The sequence below is a fragment of the Nycticebus coucang genome, chromosome 10, assembly GCF_027406575.1.
Source record: "Nycticebus coucang isolate mNycCou1 chromosome 10, mNycCou1.pri, whole genome shotgun sequence".
Classification (NCBI taxonomy): Eukaryota; Metazoa; Chordata; class Mammalia; order Primates; family Lorisidae; genus Nycticebus; species Nycticebus coucang.
Genome location: NC_069789.1, coordinates 76,768,699 through 76,786,722, shown reverse-complemented (window position 1 = coordinate 76,786,722; position 18,024 = coordinate 76,768,699). Strand labels below are relative to the sequence as shown.

General features: G+C 40.9%; 1 protein-coding gene across 6 annotated transcripts in view; it reads left to right on the top strand.

Moving 5' to 3' along the window:
* SWT1 (SWT1 RNA endoribonuclease homolog) overlaps nt 1–14,828 on the top strand; it is a 108,377-nt gene extending 93,549 nt beyond the window's left edge. For 4 of the 6 annotated variants that reach the window (XM_053608241.1, XM_053608242.1, XM_053608243.1 and 1 more), the window contains one exon: nt 12,393–13,370. In XM_053608241.1, the coding sequence (XP_053464216.1) occupies nt 12,393–12,522 (130 nt within the window). In that variant the 3' untranslated portion in view covers nt 12,523–13,370. Of the gene's footprint in view, nt 1–12,392 lie in introns of all 6 variants that reach the window. The other 2 variants (XR_008383317.1, XM_053608240.1) reach the window with 2 other exon arrangements.
* Nucleotides 14,829–18,024: the final 3,196 nt, after the last annotated feature.

Below are 18,024 nucleotides of genomic sequence, written 5' to 3'. Positions count from 1 at the left end.
CAAATCTTTTATTTCTGGCTTAATGGAAGACAGCAGGATTCTTTGTTTCCACATTCTGTCTGTTGCAGTAATCATATCATGTATTGCTGGAAAGCGCTTGTTCCCTTTTTCAAGAATGAAAATGTGAAAGGAAGATCATGTCTTAGAATGAAAATACCTTTGACCTCTTTGACCTTATATATCCTCTAAAAGAATCTTAGATTCCCAGGGTTCCCAGACCATGTTTTAAAAAACAACTGGTATAAAGAATACCTCCATGCCACTCAGACCTTTACGTTGCACAGGCATATTGCACACTTTTTATAAACACACTGTTCTTGTAAACATCCTCCTCACTTGGAGGATGAGTGAGAAGCAGGCCAGGGATACAGCTCATATGTGTTCAGGCTGGAAATGGTGAGGATTCAGGAGAGGACTGATCATGATGGAAGAAAACAAAGAAGATCCACCAATTATAACCCCATCCCTGTGCTGTAGGGCCCAATGACTAATAGTTTGGCATAATTTGGAAGCTCTGAAAGCTGTTTGTGGTCAAAGAAACAATAAATATTATATTTGAGGTAAAAAAAATAACTTGTATACTTAAAAAAAGTAGACCTTTACCCATTTCTAGCTGTATTCTCCCCCCATGTGTTATAGTTGGGGGAGCATATCATTTCTTAACCTAATTTTCAGACTATCAATGAAGCAATTGTACTTTTACATATAGGTCTTTACAGATAATCCATGTTTAAAAGTTTATGTGAGGGTGGAGCCTGTGGCTCAGTCAATAGGGCGCTGGCCCCATATACCAAGGGTGGTGGGTTCAAACCCGGCCAAACTGCAACAAAAAAATAGCTGGGTGTGGTAGTGGGTGCCTGAGGCAAGAGAATCACCTAAGCCCAGGAGTTGGAAGTTGCTGTGAGCTGTGATTCCATGGCACTCTACCAAGGGTGACAAAGTGCGACTCTGTCTCTAAAAAAAAAAAAAAAAAAGTTTATGTGAGATTTGTATCAAAAAATAACATCTTTCAACCTTAGTCATAGTTTTGAAAATGTAAAATGCTCCCTGTATATTACTTGGAGGCAGAAGTCTCTTGCAGGATGGTCTAGCCAGATGTCTAGAATTATTTTGACTTCAATTTGCCTTTGAAAGTTTTTTTTCAGGGGGAGAAGAGGAAGATTTAGGAGCTAAGTTAAGTATTCATATTTAAAATAGTTGTACCTATTCTTTTTCTTTAATTAATAAGCAATCTCTCATGCCCAAAAGGTGATTTTTGAGGCCGGGTGTGGTGGATCTCACCTGTAATCCTAGCATTCTGGGAGGCCGAGACAGGTGTATTGCCTGAACTCATGAGTTCAAGACGAGCCTGAGCCAGAGCAAGACCCCATTTCTAAAAATAGCCAGGCATTGTTGCAGGTGCCTCTAGTCCCAGCTACTTGGGAGACTGAGGCAAGAGAATCACTTGAGCTGAGGAGTTTGAGGTTGTTGTGAGCTATGGCGCCAAAACCGAGACTCTGTCTCAAAAAAAAAAAAAAAAAGGTGATTTTGAGGAGAAATCAAATAATAGTATTTAGTATCTTGAGTGCATTGAAAATGATTACTACTCTGCAAGCTTTCTGTTAAAAACATTTAAATTTGTTACTTTGTTGTTTCTTGTGAAATTATTTGCCAATATAGAGTGAACAGTATCTTCCATATGGGTCTTTGGTGTGTTCCATACCTCACAATTTTCAAATATGCTGCCGCAGGAGAGAGAAGTGGTTTCAGTGGTTCAGGCTAGACACAGCCAATTGCTGTAGATGAAAGGTTGCACAGTTTTCCTGTGATTCAGAGAGGAAAACAGAAGTGTAATGTAACTAGCGCATCTTTGGAAATGTTAAAACAATGAACTTTAATTATCTGAATCTGCTAATCTTTGTTTTTTATTTATCTAAGAGGAAACTGTTGATGTGCCACATCATATTTATTGCAGTTGGGAGATACGAAATAATAATAATAAATATACATATATATATATATATCTGTCCCTGGTTCCTGAGACAGTGCTCTTAAAACCCTTATAGACAGGGTTGTTGGGAGAATCTTTTCTTCTAGTATTTGGTCTTTGACCTGAATTTCTGACATAGACTTCCTAAATCCATTGGAATTTCCAAGGAGATAGGAGCATCTCTGGTCTAATGAGGTAACTCTTGGTGGGCTCCTGGGTGGGGGCTGGTCACCAGAAGTACCAAGCCAGCCATGATTAGAAGCTTGGTACTTCCAGCTCTCTCCTGTCCTCTTGGAAGGGAAGAGGGGTAGGAGATTGAGTTAAAAATTAGTCACACAATGCAGGAGACACCAGTCCGAAACACTGGGAGGCAAAAGTCTGCAGTGAAGACCTGCCAAGCTTTCTTCCTTCATATTTCACAAAATTTGCTCATCAGATCTGTGAAAATACCCTCTGGCTGCGGCAGGCAGCAAGAAGGCCATTTGTTGCTGTTAATTTGCTGCCATTAGGGTAGCATGTAAGATGCTTTTAAATTCTTATTTTTTTTTTTTTGTAGAGACAGAGTCTCACTTTATGGCCCTTGGTAGAGTGCTATGGCATCACACAGCTCACAGCAACCTCCAACTCCTGGGCTTAAGCGATTCTCTTGCCTCAGCCTCCCGAGTAGCTGGGACTCCAGGCACCCTCCACAACATCCAGCTATTTTTTTGTTGCAGTTCGGCCGGGGCCGGGCTTGAACCCGCCACCCTCGGTATATGGGGCAGGCGCCTTACCTATTGAGCCACAGGTGCCGCCCTGCTTTAAATTCTTAATGGTATATGTTGTGCTTCTGACCATTTTCGCTCTTTTCCTCTCTCTCTCTTTTTGTTTGTTTACAATAAAAATTAAGTTCTATATACAAAAAAATAATAATTAGTTATACATACATGATGAAGCTTCCATGAAAATTCCTGAACTGTGTGTTCAGAGAATTTCTGGGTTGCTGGATACTGGGAGGTGTCTGGAGAGGGCACAGAAGCTTTGACCCCATTCCCATGTGCCTTGCCCTATATATCGCCTCACCTGTATCTTTTGTAATATCCTTTATTAATTATTAATGGGTAAATAGGCCGGGTGCAGTGGCTCAAGCCTGTAATCTTAGCACTCCAGGAGGACAAGGCAGGTTGATCACTTGAGCTCAGGAGGTCAAGACCAGCCTGAGCAAGAATGAGACCCCATCTCTGCAAAAAAAAAAAAAAGCTGCATCTTGTGGCGGGTGCGTGAGTTCCAGCTACTTGGAGGACTGAGGCAAGAGGATCACTTGAGCCCGAAGTCTGAGGCTGTGAGCTATGACACCACGGCACTCTGCTGGGGGCGAGAAAATGAGACTGTCTTGAAATAAATTAGTAAATAGATGGATGGATAGATAGATAGACATAAGTACAGTGTTTTCCTGTAACACTGAGCCATGAGTTTCATGAGCCATTTTAGCAAATGAATCAAACTTGGCTCTTGCCAGTAGAGTGTATGAGCATTGCTCTCCCTGAGTAGAGGAAGAGTTTGCTCAGAAAATCCAGGACAGTAAATTAATAAGATCATCATACAGATTATCAAATAAATCTCTTATGGTATCTTCTACCTATATGAGAAATTTGTAGGAAACAGGATTTTCTTGAAAAAGTATTCTGGTATATTTGCTAGGTAAGTCTCTAAGAGTCATTGTTTCTGCATGAAATGTAAACTAGTTTATGACATCACCCTTAAAGTGCCTGACTCTGCAACAGGTACCAAACTAAATTGTTTCTCCTGGGCTGCTGTGGTGCCTCACGTCTATAATCCTAGCACTGTGGTAGGCCAAGGCAGGTGGGTTGCTTGAGCTCAGGAGGTTGAGACCAGCCTGAGTAAAAGGTGAGACCCTGTCTCTAAAAACTAGCCAGGCCTTGTGGTGGGTGCCTGTAGTCCCAGCTGCTCACGTGGCTATGGCAAGAGGATCACTTGAGCTCAAGAGATTGGGTTTGCTGTGAGCTATGACGCTACAGCACTCTACGCAGGGCAACAGAGTGAGACTCTGTTCTCCAAAAAGAAAAGAAAACACAAAACAAAAACAAAATAAAATTAATAGTGAACTATTTTAAAGTGTACAGGTCAGTGGCATTTAGTGTGTTCACTTTGTTATCAGTGGATCATCCAGGATCCTTCCGTCACCTCAGCACCACTCCCTTTGCACTCCCAGACCTGGGGTCCTCTGGTCCGGTTTATGTCTTTATGGATTTACCTCTTCTAGATATTTCACGTAAATGAAATCACATTACATGTGACCTTTCGTATCTGGCTTCTTTTATTTAGCGTAATGTTTTCTGAGGTTCATCCACCCTGTGGGATTTACTAGTACTTCTTCCTTTTAATGTCTAAAGAATATTCCATTGTGTGTGTGTCCATGTGTGACACCACATTTTGTTTATTTGTTCATTTGCTGCTGGACATTTGGCTTATTTCCACTTTTTGACTATTGTAAACAGTGCTGCTGTGTTCAGATATTTGTTTGCATTCTTACAATTCTTTTCAATTTGGAGGAATATATACTTAGGAGTAGAATTCCTGGGTGAGATGATGATTCTGTTTAACCTTTTGAGGAACTGCCTTACTCTTCCTCAGCAGCTTCACTGTTTTACATTTCTACTAGCAGTATATGAGGGTTCCATTTTCTCTACATCTTCAACAGTTTTTGTTATTTTCTGTTCTTATAATTTTTGCTATTTTCCATTTCTGTTGTTGAGCTGTTAGAATTCTTTATTTTTTTAATTTAAAAAATTTTTTTTGAGACAGAGCCTCAAGCTGTCACCTTGGGTAGAGTGCTATGGCATCACAGCTCATAGCAACCTCCAACTCCTGGGCTCAAGCGATTCTCCTGCCTCCGCCTCCCAAGTAGCTGGGACTATAGGCGCCCGCCACAACACCTGGCTATTTTTTGGTTGCAACTGTCATTGTTGTTTGATAGGCCCGGGCTGGATTCGAACCTGCCAGCTCAGGTGTATTAGCCCCTTGAGCCATAGGTGCCGAGCCGGAATTCTTTATGAGATGTCTGGCTGCAGGCCAAAATCCTTTGTTCTGATTGAAGGCAATTGCAAAACTTAATCTGGCAAGCTCTGTTTGGAAAAACTGCCTTTCTCACACCAAACCAGTGTCAACCTAAAATTAAGAGGCTGAGGCACAAAATACAGTTTAAAGAGTTTACTTGAGCCAAGAGGAGAAAAGCTGTCCAGGAAACTGGTCCAAGTTGCCTTGGGGAGTATTCCCTCAGCCTTGGTTACAAGCAGGTTTCTAAAGGCTTTCAGAACAAGGAGCTGATACAGGTTTACAGAGATAACATCAACTGGTGATTGGATATACACTGTTAACTAAGACAGTACGAGCTGTGTGTACTGTGTTTGGCATTTTATGGCTTCTTGGGATCAGTCAGTTTACAGCCCACATAGCAAATGTCTTTAAGAGATAAATATTTAGCTCAAAGGGGAGTGATGTGACCCATTTCATTCTGATGCCTCTCTGAGCCTGACAATTCAAAGATACTCTTTTTTTTTTTTTTTTGAGACACAGTCTCACTATGTTGCCCTGGGTAGAATGCCGTGGCATCACAGCTCTCAGCAACCTCAAACTCTTGGGCTTAAATGATTCCCTTGCCTCCCAAGTAGCTGGGACTACAGGCACCTGCCACAAAGCTCGGCTGTTTTTTGGTTGTAGTTGCCATTGTTGATTGGCAGGTCCAGGCCAGGTTCGAACCCACCAGCTCCAGTGTATGTGTCTAGCGCTCTAGCTGCTGAGCTATAGGCGCTGAGCCAAGATAGTCACATTTTTTACATAAAAAGTTTTTCTTCTTCTCTTCCTCTTCCTCCCCCTCCTCCTGCCCCCTTTTTCTTGATTCTGACTCAATACTTTTTCATTCCTAGTTCTTCCTCTTCTCCTTCCTACAGACCTGCTAGTCCACGGACAGCAGCTTCAGTTCAGGGCTGCTCAGCAGTGAGAGTGTGCGCTCCTGCACCCCTCGCCCACACTGCACGTCATCTCACACTTGCCTATGCTCTTTTCTGGGAGGTAAATGGAACCTCATTGGGTTCCATTCATTGGGGAGGTGGTACCTCTCATTTTGCCTCTTGCTTACACTGGTGTAGTAAATGGATAAAAGCTTGTTACTTGTTCTTAATTAAACTATAGTCTGGCCCTCCTACAGTCTGAGGGACAGTGAACTGGCCCTCTGTTTAAAAAGTTTGAGGACCCCTTCTATAAGTTGTCTGATGTATAAAAATTTTGTTTTGTTTTGTTTTTTTTGAGACAGAGCCTCAAGCTGTCACCCTGGGTATAGTGCTATGGCATCACAGCTCAGATCAACCTCCACCTCCTGGGCTCAAGCGATTCTCCTGCCTCCGCCTCCCAAGTAGCTGGGACTACAGGCACCTGCCACAACCCCCAGCTGTTTTTTGGTTGCAGCCGTCACTGTTGTTTGGCGGGCCCAGGCTGGACTCAAACTCGTCAGCTCTGGTGTATGTGGCTGGCACCTTAGCCACTTGAGCCAGAGGTGCCAAGCCTGTACAAAATTTTTTAATTTTGATTAAGTCCTTGCTTGTTCTTTTGAGACTAAGAATCCATTGCCAAACCCAAGGTCATGAAGATTTATCCCACTGTTTTCTTCTAAGATTTTTATAGCTTTTTAGCTTTTATAGTTATGTCATTGGAGCATTTTGAGTTTATTTTTGTTTATGACGTGAGGTAGGGGTCCAGCTTAATTCACGTATTCATCATACCGTTGCATGTGGATTTCAAGTTGTTCTAGTACCACTTCTGTTGAAGAGATTATTCTTTTCCCATTAAATGGCCTTGGAATCCTTGATGAAAATCAGTTGACTGGTGGCATCTGTGGCTCAGTCGGTAAGGTGCTGGCCCCATATACCAAGGGTGGCGGGTTCAAACCCGGCCCCGGCCGAACTGCAATAAGAAAATAGCCAGGCGTTGTGGCGGGCGCCTGTAGTCCCAGCTACTCCGGAAGCTGAGGCAAGAGAATCGCTTAAGCCCAGGAGTTGGAGGTTGCTGTGAGCTGTGTGACGCCATGGCACTCTACTGAGGGCCACAAAGTGAGACTCTTTTTTTTTTTTTTTTTTTTTGTAGAGACAAAGAAAATCAGTTGACCATGTATGTGAGAGTTTATTTCTGGATTTATTTATTTATTTAAGATAGGGTCTCACTCTGTCATCCAGGCAGGAGTATTGTGGTGTAATCACAGCTCCCTGCTGCCTCAAACTCCTGGGCTCAAGTGATCCTCCTGCCTCAGCCTTCTGAGTAGTTGGGACTACAGGTGTGTGCCACCATACCTGGCTGATTTTCCTATTTTCTGTAGAAACAGGATCAGGCCTTCTTGATCAAGCTAATCTTGAACTGATCTCAAGTAACCCTCCTCCCTAGCCTCCCAAAGTGTGTTCTAGACTTTGAAATCTGTTCCTTTGGCTTAAGTATCTATCTTTATGCTGATACCATGCTGTTTTGATAACAGTTGCTTTGTGGTAAGGTTTGAACTTGGAAAGTATAAGTCTTCTAACATTATTTTTCTTTTTTAAGATTTAGCTATGATGGTTTTGCATTTCTCCATGAATTTTGGGATCAGCTTTTCTATATCTGCAAAAAGTATAGAAAATTTTGGAATCAGTTTTAATATATCTGCAAAAAGTATAGAAAATTTTGGGATCAGCTTTTCTATATCTGCAATCCTCTCTGGGAGGCCAAGGCAATTGGATTCCTTAGTTCAGGAGTTCAAGACCAACCTGAGCAAAAGCAAGACCACATCTCTACTAAAAATGGGGGGGGGGGAAGAAAAGAAAGAAAACTATAGCAGGGTGTTGTGGTGAGTGCTGTAATCCCAGCCTCAGGAGGCTGAGACAAGAGGATCACTTGAGCCCAAGAGTTCAAGGTTGCTGTGAGCTATGAGGCCATGGCACTGTACCCAGGGCAATAGAATTAGGCTCCGTTTCAAAACAAAACAAAAAGATTATACTGGAAGTTCTGTCCCTAACAGTTAGGCACGGAAAAGGAATAAAAGGTATTATAACTGGAAACAAAGAAGCAAAATAATCTCTATTTGTAGATCCTAAGAATTCACAAAAAAGCTGTTAGTGCTAATAAACTATTTCAGCAAGGTTACAGAGTAAGAGATCAATACACACAGAAATCAGTTATATTTCTAAACAATAGCAATGAACAGGGCAGTGCCTGTGGCTCAAAGGAGTAGGGAGCCTGCCCCATATGCCAGGAGGTGGCGGCTTCAAACCCATCCTGGGCAAAAAAACCACAAAAGGAAAAAAAAAAAAAGAACAATAGCAATGAACAATTTGAAAAAGAAATGGAAAAAATAATTCCACTGAAATTAGCATCACAAAGAATAAACTACTAAGGAATAAATTTAATCAAAGGGGTTCAAGACTTGTACACTAAAAACCCAAAAACGCTGCTGCAAGAAATTAAAGAAGACCTAAATAAATGAAAAGGCACTTCATGTTAATGGAATGGAAGACTCAGTAAGATGGTAATACTCCTCAAAGCAATATGGAGTCAAAGCAATTCCTGCCCACATTAACCTCCCAGAGAGCTAGGATCACAGGGTCAGCCACCCACCCGGCCTTCCAGTACAATGTTGACAAGGAATAGTGAAAGAAGGCATCTTTGTCTTGCTCTTTATCTGAGGGGGGAAAGCTTTCAGTTTTTCACTATGGAAAATAATGTTAGCTGTTTTTTACTACTTTTATATTAACATTACATTGTATTTTGTTTCTTTCATTTGAGTTACATGTTGCAAATGCACAGAAAGTTCAAAAATTTGTAAAACAAGTATCTGTTACAGGCTTTTTTTATATCTAGAAAGGATTTTGGAAAAATTTCATCAAATATTGGAATTAGGTCACTTACATTCATTACTGCCATACCATTTTGAGAAAACTGGTCATGGAAATGAACCACCTAAGCAGATGAAACTATGTTTTAATTTGTTTGATCAAACTTCCAGTTATTTTGACCTAAGATGTAGTCAAAGCAAGTTTGATACCCAAAGTATGGAATTACAGAAACACTGGCTGTTGTTTTTGCAGAAATCTCTCAAACAACATAGAAGTACAGAACTAGAAGCAGCCTCCAAGTTTTGAGTTTTAAAAAAAAAAAAAAAAAGAAAAGATCAGAAATTAGGGTGGTTTAGTTTGAAAAAGTAAGGGACATAAGTACTTGTACTGTCAGAGGAAAAGAGATAAAGACTTTTTATTTTGTTTTGACTCAAGGTAGACTCAGGTCAGACAGATGGTTTTTATAGGCCCAAGGTAAAGTAAAAATTTTCTAGCAATTAGGAGACAATGAAAAATGTAATGAGCTACCTCTCTTAATCTCATGACCAAGAGGTGAAATGACTCACTGGGGATGCTGCAGAACAGTAAGCAGAGGGCCAAAGGGGGGCCCCACAGCTGATAGTCTGTCACTCTGCATATAAGTGGCAAGGAAAAGGAGCTAAGAGTTCCTATCATCGTGATCTCACATAAAGTATAGACCAAACAAACACTATGAAAAATAACTGATACTTTGTTCAGTCAGCAGTGATGGAACTTGCTACAGGACGAGCAATCTGTAGGTGATAATCCCTTGGTCAGAATACTGCCTCACATGAGTAGATACCAAATGCCCCTAGGATGAAAAGAGGAGATAGCACTCACCCCTTAGCAATGACGTTGGTAGGTCGCAAAAGAAAAGACCCAGAAATAGATTCAAAAGTCTAGTTAACTAATGGATTGTTTTTCACATATGGAATAATTAAGGACAGAAATAGAGGCCTGTCTTTTTTGTTTGCTTTATTTTCATTTTTATTTTTTGTGTGACAGAATTTCAAGGTGTCGCTCTGGCTAGAGTTCTCTGGGTAGAGTCCCGTGGCACCACAGCTCACAGCAACCTCAAACTCTTGTGCTTAAGAGATTCTCTGGCCTCAGCCTCCCAAGTAGCTGGGACTACAGGTGCCCACCACAACACCCAGCTATTGTTGTTCTTGTTGTTGTTGCTGCAGGTGTCGTTTAGCTGACCCGGGCCGGGTTCGAACCCACCAGCCTTGGTATATGTGGCTGGTGCCGTACCCACTGAGCTACGGGAGCTGCTCTGCTTTATTTTTTTAAATTTATAAGAAATCATGTCTCTGTTATTTTGAATCTCTTAAGGATGTTTTGAGTCATGTTTTGAGCAATATAATTTTACAGTTTAAAAATGAGACTAGAATCACAGAAAGCCAAAAGTCGATTTTTAATCAGTCTCAGAGAAACCACACATCCTCAGGAAGTGAGGTTTGAAATATGTTTATTTAATTATTATTAATTAATCATATATTTACTTTGGTGTTGCCACTGTTTTTTCTCTTATCCCATCCCCTGAGTTTTGATAACAGCTTCTCCCATTATGCCTTACATCTTCCTGTGGAGATGGCTCAGAATTATCTAAGAAGCCAAGGAAATAAAGTCTAACTGTAATAATAAAAATGACTTCCATTTCTTTTTCTTTTTTTCTTTAAAGACAGAGTCTCACTTTGTCACACTTGGTAGAGTTCTGTGGTGTCACAGCTCACAGCAACCTCTAGCTTTTGGACTCAGGTGATTCTCTTGCCTCAGCCTCCCGAGTAGCTGGAAGTCAGGCGCCTACCACCACACCTGGCTTTTTTTTTGTTTGTTTTTTTCAGTTTGGCCTGGGCCGGGTTCGAACCCACCACCCTCAGTATATAGTGCTGGTGCCCTACTCCCTGAGCCACAGGTGCTCTCCTACTTCCATTTCTTGAACACTTATCATGCCAAGCACTGTAATAGATATTGGGTGTTCTTCATGAACTTACATACACCATCTCTTGGTACGTTAAAATATGTATTTATTAAGATTTCAATTCTGGACACCAGCTTGAGATCCCACAAATAGACTCCAGCTTTTGAAAGCCCAGCTGGCTTCACCTAAGGTAAAATTGTGACCTTGACATGGAATGCGATAGGCATTACTCTCTGCTTCTCCACGCTTGGTTCTAGGTTATTGCCTAATATTCATGTGTTAACTGCTAGGTAACTTGTCTCAGCCATCTTTTTTAAGAGTCAAAACTCTCAACTTAATGTCGCTTCTCAAGTGTGTTCATTTCAGGAGGTACATCCTCTTAGCATCTGCCAGTCCACCTGTTCTTTAATTCCCAAACCAAATAACAGATAAATAGCTGCCTTTTCCCAAAATGTGGCTTACCTCTGACGTTAGACAGCAAAGTAGTAGATTGTGCAAGTCTTCCAGGGAACCCTTATTCCTGAATTTTAGGAATTAAGCCAAGGTCTTCTCCATGTTGGCTGTGTAAGAATCTGTGCCATTAAATGTTCTTATCTTGTTTTGCTGTGCTAAAGGAACCATAATTATTGGATTTTCTCTCTCAAATATTGAAGAATGTATTTCAAATCCCAGCATTATGCCATTTTATTGAGAATTTGTAATATATCCAAAAAAATGAAAATAGTGTTTCAAAGAGATCTGCACTCTTATGTTCATTGCAGCATTATTCACAATAGCCAAGATACGGAAATAACCTAAATGTCCATCAGCAGATGAATGGATAAGAAACTAGTACACATACACAGTGGAATACTGTTCCCCCTTAAAAAAGGAAATCCTGTCATTGGGACAACACAGATGAACTTAGAAGATGGCATGTTAAGTGAAAAAAACCCAGGCACAGAAAGACAAATATCACATGATCTCACTTATATGTGGACTCTAAAAAAGTTGAATGCAGGGCCTGGTGCAGTGGCTCACACCTGTAATGCTAGCGCTCTGGGAGGCTAAGGCAGGTGAATCACCTAAGCTCAGGAGTTCCAGACCAGCCTGAGCAAGAGGAGACCCTGTCTCTAAAAACTCCCCGGGTGTTGTGGTGGGCACCTGTATTCCTAGCTACTTGGGAGGCTGAGGCAAGAGAATCACTTAACCCCAAGATTTTGAGGTTGCTGTGAGCTGTGACGTCACTGCACTCTACGCAGGGCGACAAAGTGAGACTATTAAAAACAAAAAAAGTTGAATGCTTGTAAGAGAATAGAATGGTGGTCACCAAGGCCTAAAGGCTTGGGGGGACTCACAGATGTTAATCAAAGGACATACAACTTCTAATAAGTTCAAGAGATCTATTGTACAACATGGTAACCTTTAGTTAACAGCAATGCGTTACGTTTGGAAAATCACCAAGTAGACTTTAAGAGTTCTCACCAAATAGCTCAATTGAGCTAACCCACGATTTATACATAGTTCAAAACATTTTGTATACAATAAGTATATACAATTTTTATTTGTCAATTAAGGAATGCAAAACAAAAGAAAGTTTTTATCTGTCCAGCTGTCTTGCAGAGATTGAACATTTCTTTTCTCTTAGGGAAAAGTTAACCATCGGATGCTGCCAGCTGGTTGAGATGGACTATACCATGCAGCAGTGCAAAGCCTCTGTCTACATGGAGGCCACAAAGAGGGGATGGTGTGAAGACATGCTCAGCTACAGGACATAAGTGCTGCTTTGTAACTTAAAAGGAATTGTCTTCAAGAATAACAGAGTAACTTACAACCTGGTCACTTTTTTGAGGCAAACCTAAGAGAACTGTAAAAAATGTTTCATAAGTACAAAAGGAGGATGGCCTATTACTGACCATCTCAATGAAGCTAAAAATTAGCCTGATGCATCCATTGTGCAATAAACTGTGGACTCGCCTCTTCTGGAGTTGACAATACTTCCCTACCCCACTCCTGATACCCAGCCAGTATCTCTAAGGAAAGGAAAGCTATTGTTTTAAGTCTTCCTAGGGCAGGAGCCACTGTGGCATCCGAGGAAGGCCTATGGCATAGTATCAGCATTTCTTTCAACCCTAAATGTGGGTTTGTGACTAGGGACATTGCCAAACTGTAAAAAAGAATTAGGACATGACTATGCTCACCACATTTCATAAATGAAATCTTCCTGTTTTATGATCAAACTGATGTATGTAGAACTGGAGAAAATAATACCCACCATCATCACCTCCTTCAAGATAAGGAAAGAATTTTACTTTAGCTCCTACTTCCTATACAGCCTCTTCTGTTTTTCTCTGGGTTTGGCACTTTTCATTGTATTTTTAATCGGAAAGAGCAGGATCACCTCTTTGCCTAATTTCTCTTTAAATGTGAAGCAGCACGGATTTATGGAATTAGGTGGCAGATGAATAATGTCTGCCACTGACTAAAACCAAGAGTTTAATTGACTTATTTCTTAGTTACCCAGTAAGTTGGAGGTCCTTGTTTACTGGCATGTATTATGCTTTTGTTAATACATAAGAGTAAATCCAATTTGGTACTCTATTATGTTTTTTTAAAGCAATAAATAACTTTTAATTAAGATTTCACTTTTCATTTTACTTCCACATTATGTTTCTAAAGTGCATATAGGGTATGATTATAAACGTCACCTTCACCAATAAAAGAGAACTTGTTAGGATGTTCACTAGTAACTAGTTGGTACAGGACACTTACTGTTTGCCAGATTAGAAACTATGTCACTGACTGCCTGGGTGGGGCTTAAAAGTGCCCTCTGAGATGTGAGCCTCTGGGTAAACGGAGAAGCTTCCAGAGAGCGTCCGTGCTCTCTACTACTTTCCTTTCCTTCCTTCAGGAGCCAAAAATGCGTTCATAACTGCAACCACCACCAGACCACGAACAAAAGGCCTTTTTTCAATTCTTTATCTCTCAATTTCTAGTTGTTGGGTTTTTGTTTTGCTCTGCTCTGGCTTGCTTACCTCTGCCTCCTTTTGTTATCTTTGTAATTTTTGTAAAATTTATTTCTATCACCTGCAGTTCACATATTTTATTCTTTCATAAATGTGGGTTTTAATTGTATCTTAAGTCTATATGTCCTCTACTTTGTACATTATTTTACTTGAAGCTTAAAAACTTGTAAAAATTTTTATTGAGACATGAAGATGTTCTTTTCTTTCTACTTTTTTTGGTTTAAAAACATTATTTAAATGTTTTTATATTAGCCTCTATTTCTTTCACTTGAAATGTCAGAGCTTTTTTTCCTTTTCCCTTTTTTGTCTTCTTTTCTGATCTTTTATACTTGTTTTCCTAATTGTCCACTGCAGGGGTTGAGAGTTGCCTTACATTATTAGCCTTCTCCAACTTATTTCCAAAACATGGTAGTCCTTTTCCCTCTTGGGAGGACCAGGGAGTATCCACTGGTTTGGAGAGTCTCTAGCTCTTCCCACATTACAGGCAAGGAAAAGCTGGCTAAAGAATTGAGGTCTGTTGTGCCCCCAGGGTTTCTTGTTAGGACCTGCAGTGGGCAATTATGACTGTACAGATTAGAACTTCACAGATGGGTTAAATTCACTCTTACATTATGGGTCTTTGCCTGTCACATGAAGGATCTGAAATTCTAGTCCTTGATACTTCAAACATTTTAAGGGAGAACAAAATTTCTTTCAGGGTCCATCTAGGTTTATTTAAGTGGTATCTTGGTCACCTTTCCAAACCCAAGTCATGTTCACATTCCTAACTTAGGGCAACTCCCTAGCTCCCTGGCATATGGGTTGGGATTAATTTCTCTCATTCCTCAAAGGGAATATACCTCTACTGAATCATTGCATGCACTTCGACCTGGGGATGTGATGCTGCCCATGCCCCTTTTCTGATTTAGAGATTAGACAGGCCAGTCCTATTTGACACTTCTGGCTATTTTGCTAATAAAACCTCCAGTGAAGGCAGGAGCTCCTTGAAGGTAGGAACTATACTATCTCTAGGGTCTAACTCGTAGTTGGGTCAGTTAGTATTTTGATGAATTGTCCTAAAGGCTCCCCTACTAAAAAAAGGATATACTCGGGGCGGCGCCTGTGGCTCAGTGAGTAGGGCGCTGGCCCCATATGCCAAGGGTGGCGGGTTCAAACCCAGCCTCGGCCAAACTGCAACAAAAAAATAGCCGGGCCTTGTGGCGGGCGCCTGTAGTCCCAGCTACTCGGGAGGCTGAGGCAAGAGAATCGCATAAGCCCAAGAGTTAGAGGTTGCTGTGAGCCGTGTGACGCCACCGCAGTCTACCGAGGGTGGTACAGTGAGACTCTGTCTCTACCAAAAAAAAAAAGGATATACTCCCTTTGCCTACCTAAGTTTGACTTAAAAGCTAAGTTTGTGGGCACCATCAGGTGGAAAGTCACTCAGTATTCAGACTGATAAATCATTTTTAAATAATCTTGGAATGCCCCCCTCTCAACAAAAACAGATTTTTTTTCCCCTGAGATAGAGCCTTAAGCTGTTAAACTGGGTAGAATATTGTGGCATCACAGCTCACAGCAACCTCCGACTCCTGGGCTCGAGTGATTCTCTGGCCTCAGCCTCTCAAGTAGCTGGGACTACAGGTGCCTGCCACAATGCCTGGCTATTTCTATGTTTTTTTTTTTTTTGGTTGTACTTGTTGTTTGGCAGGCCTGGGCTGGATTCAAACTCGCCAGCTCTGGTGTATGTGGCTGGCGCCTTAGCCGCTTAAGCTACAGGCGCCGAGCCCAAAAACAGATTCTTCTGGAGCCAGAGTACCTTAAGTGTTGGCTTGCCTGTGGGTTTTTACATATGACTGCATTACAAAATAGCCATTTCTCTATATTTGACTTTTACTCTTTAATGTCTTTGGCTGTTGGTGAAAGCAGTAGGCTCTCCTGAAGAGTTTGAACACGTTCTTTGGCCCATATAGAGTTCTTTTTAATTATGATCTAGTTCTGATTGTGAACAGGATGTAACTTGCCTCAATTCTGGATGCTGTCAACAATGAGGACAGATTGTTGAGCAGAATTACCATTTAAACCCGGAAGGTGAGGTGTGGACACCCAGGCCTCAGCTATCAGCTTGGTTCAGTGTTCCTCAGTATAAACCAATTGTAATGTTCTAATCTTATCTTTTCTCAGTCTTTCTTTGCAATTCTATCCTAGGCTAATGGTTGTGGGCTAAACTACATAGACCCTTGCAAGGTCAGTGGGAGTGGTTTCCTGATGTTATTTCTAGTGAGATAAAATATGGACCTTTCCTAACCTTTTAAACCTTCTCTTTCTTGTAAAGACTAAGTACCACTTTCAGTTAAGACAATTTTTTTTTTTTTACTTTAGTGTAGAGTTCTGAGTTTTATCAAACATGTAATTGTGTAATCACTAGCAATGTTGAGATATAGGTCACATCACCCCTAAAAATCCCCTCATATCCCCTGTAAACTCTCATCCCTACCTCAGGAGACCAATGATATGTTTGCTATCCTTGTATTTTTATCTTTTCCAGAATGCTTTATATAAATGGAGACTTCTTTACTTTGGACAGAGGGGACCTCACAATGTTGTCCAGGCTGGAGTGCAGTGGCGCTATTCACGGGCACTACAAACCTTTTAACTCCTGGTCTCATCTGATCCTCCTGCCTCAGCCTCTCAAGTAGCTGGCTAAACTGAGACTTTTGAATCTGGTTTCCCATTTAACATGATGCATTAGGTTTATCCACATTGTTCATCAGCAGTTCGTTCTTTTTATTCCCAAATAGTATAGCATTGCATGGATGTACCAATTTATTAATTCACTAGTTGGAAGGCTACTCCGTTGTTTTTTGGTGATTATGAGTTAAGCTGCTATATACAAGTTTATGTGAACAATGTCCATGTCGCTTGGGTAAATACCTATGAGTGGCATTGCTTTGTTACAGGGTATGAGAAATGGCCAAACTGTTATTTCAAAGTGCCATACACCTTTGCAGTTTCTTCAACAGTTTGAGTTCCATTAGGTCTACATCCTAACCACAATTTGGTATATTTGGTTTTAAAAGGTACATGTCATTTTGGTTTTCATTTAGATCAGCAGTTCTCAACCTGTGGGTCATGACCCACAGCAACTGTATTAAAGGGCCATGGCATTAGGAAGGTTGAGAACCAATGATTTAGATCTTAATGATTTATGATAGTGAGCATCTTTCCATGTTCTTCTTGGCATCCACTTACCTTTTTTGTTTTTGGAGACAGAGTCTCACTTCGTTATCCATGGTAGAGGGCCATGGTGTTCATAGCAACCTCAGATTCCTCTGGGCTTAAGCAATTCTCTTGCCTCAGCCTCCCAAGTAGCTGGGATTACAGGTGCCTATCACAGCCCTGGCTATTTTTTAGAGGCAGGGTTTCACTCTAGCTCAGGCTGGTGTTGAACTACTGAGCTCAGGTGATTTGCCCACATTGGCCTCCCAAGGTGCTGGGATTACAGGAGTGAACCACTGCGCCTGGCCCCACTTACTTTTGGTAAAGGGTCTTGTTCCAATATCTTATTCATTCAAACATGTTTTACTGAGATTTGAGAATTCTGGATACAAATCCTTCATCAGTTATCTTTTTAAGCCTGTACCACTTCTGGTTTAAAAGGGAATAAAACACTTTAATATAGAAGTTAAGATAGTTAGGATTTGGGAATAATTTCAGTGGATAGCTGGCCCTGTTAATTGATTGGACTAGTTACACTTGGTAGATGCCTTCCAAATTTTAACAAACATAGCAACTCATGGCTGCTCTTACCCTGAACATCACAGTTCATCTCAAAAATTTCATTGCTCCAAGTGTTCTGATGTGTCTTTTTTTCCAGGTTAAAATTATGTTACTCTTTCTGCTTACTCTGAGTAAATGTGTAGCCATCTATTCAGACATAAGCCCTTTTTAGTCTTGCTTCTGAAAGATACCAACCCAACATGCTCAGCCTGACCCCACTGTGTTGCTTTTTCAATCCCCAGTACGGTATGGAGCTATTAATAGTGAAAATTCAGTATTTTCCTGGCTGGTGTGCTAGCTGAAAACTCATGACATTCACCTGAGTATATCTGTCCCCTTATAAACCTTAGTTCAGTCTGTCATTTTAAGATGCAACAAAATTCTGGTTTTATTACAAAGAATATTTGCATTTCACTGCAATTATCCCTTTTTAACCTAGACACTGATTTAACTTAAGACCTACATACAGGATAAATTTCTGGCTTGTCTTACCGAGTT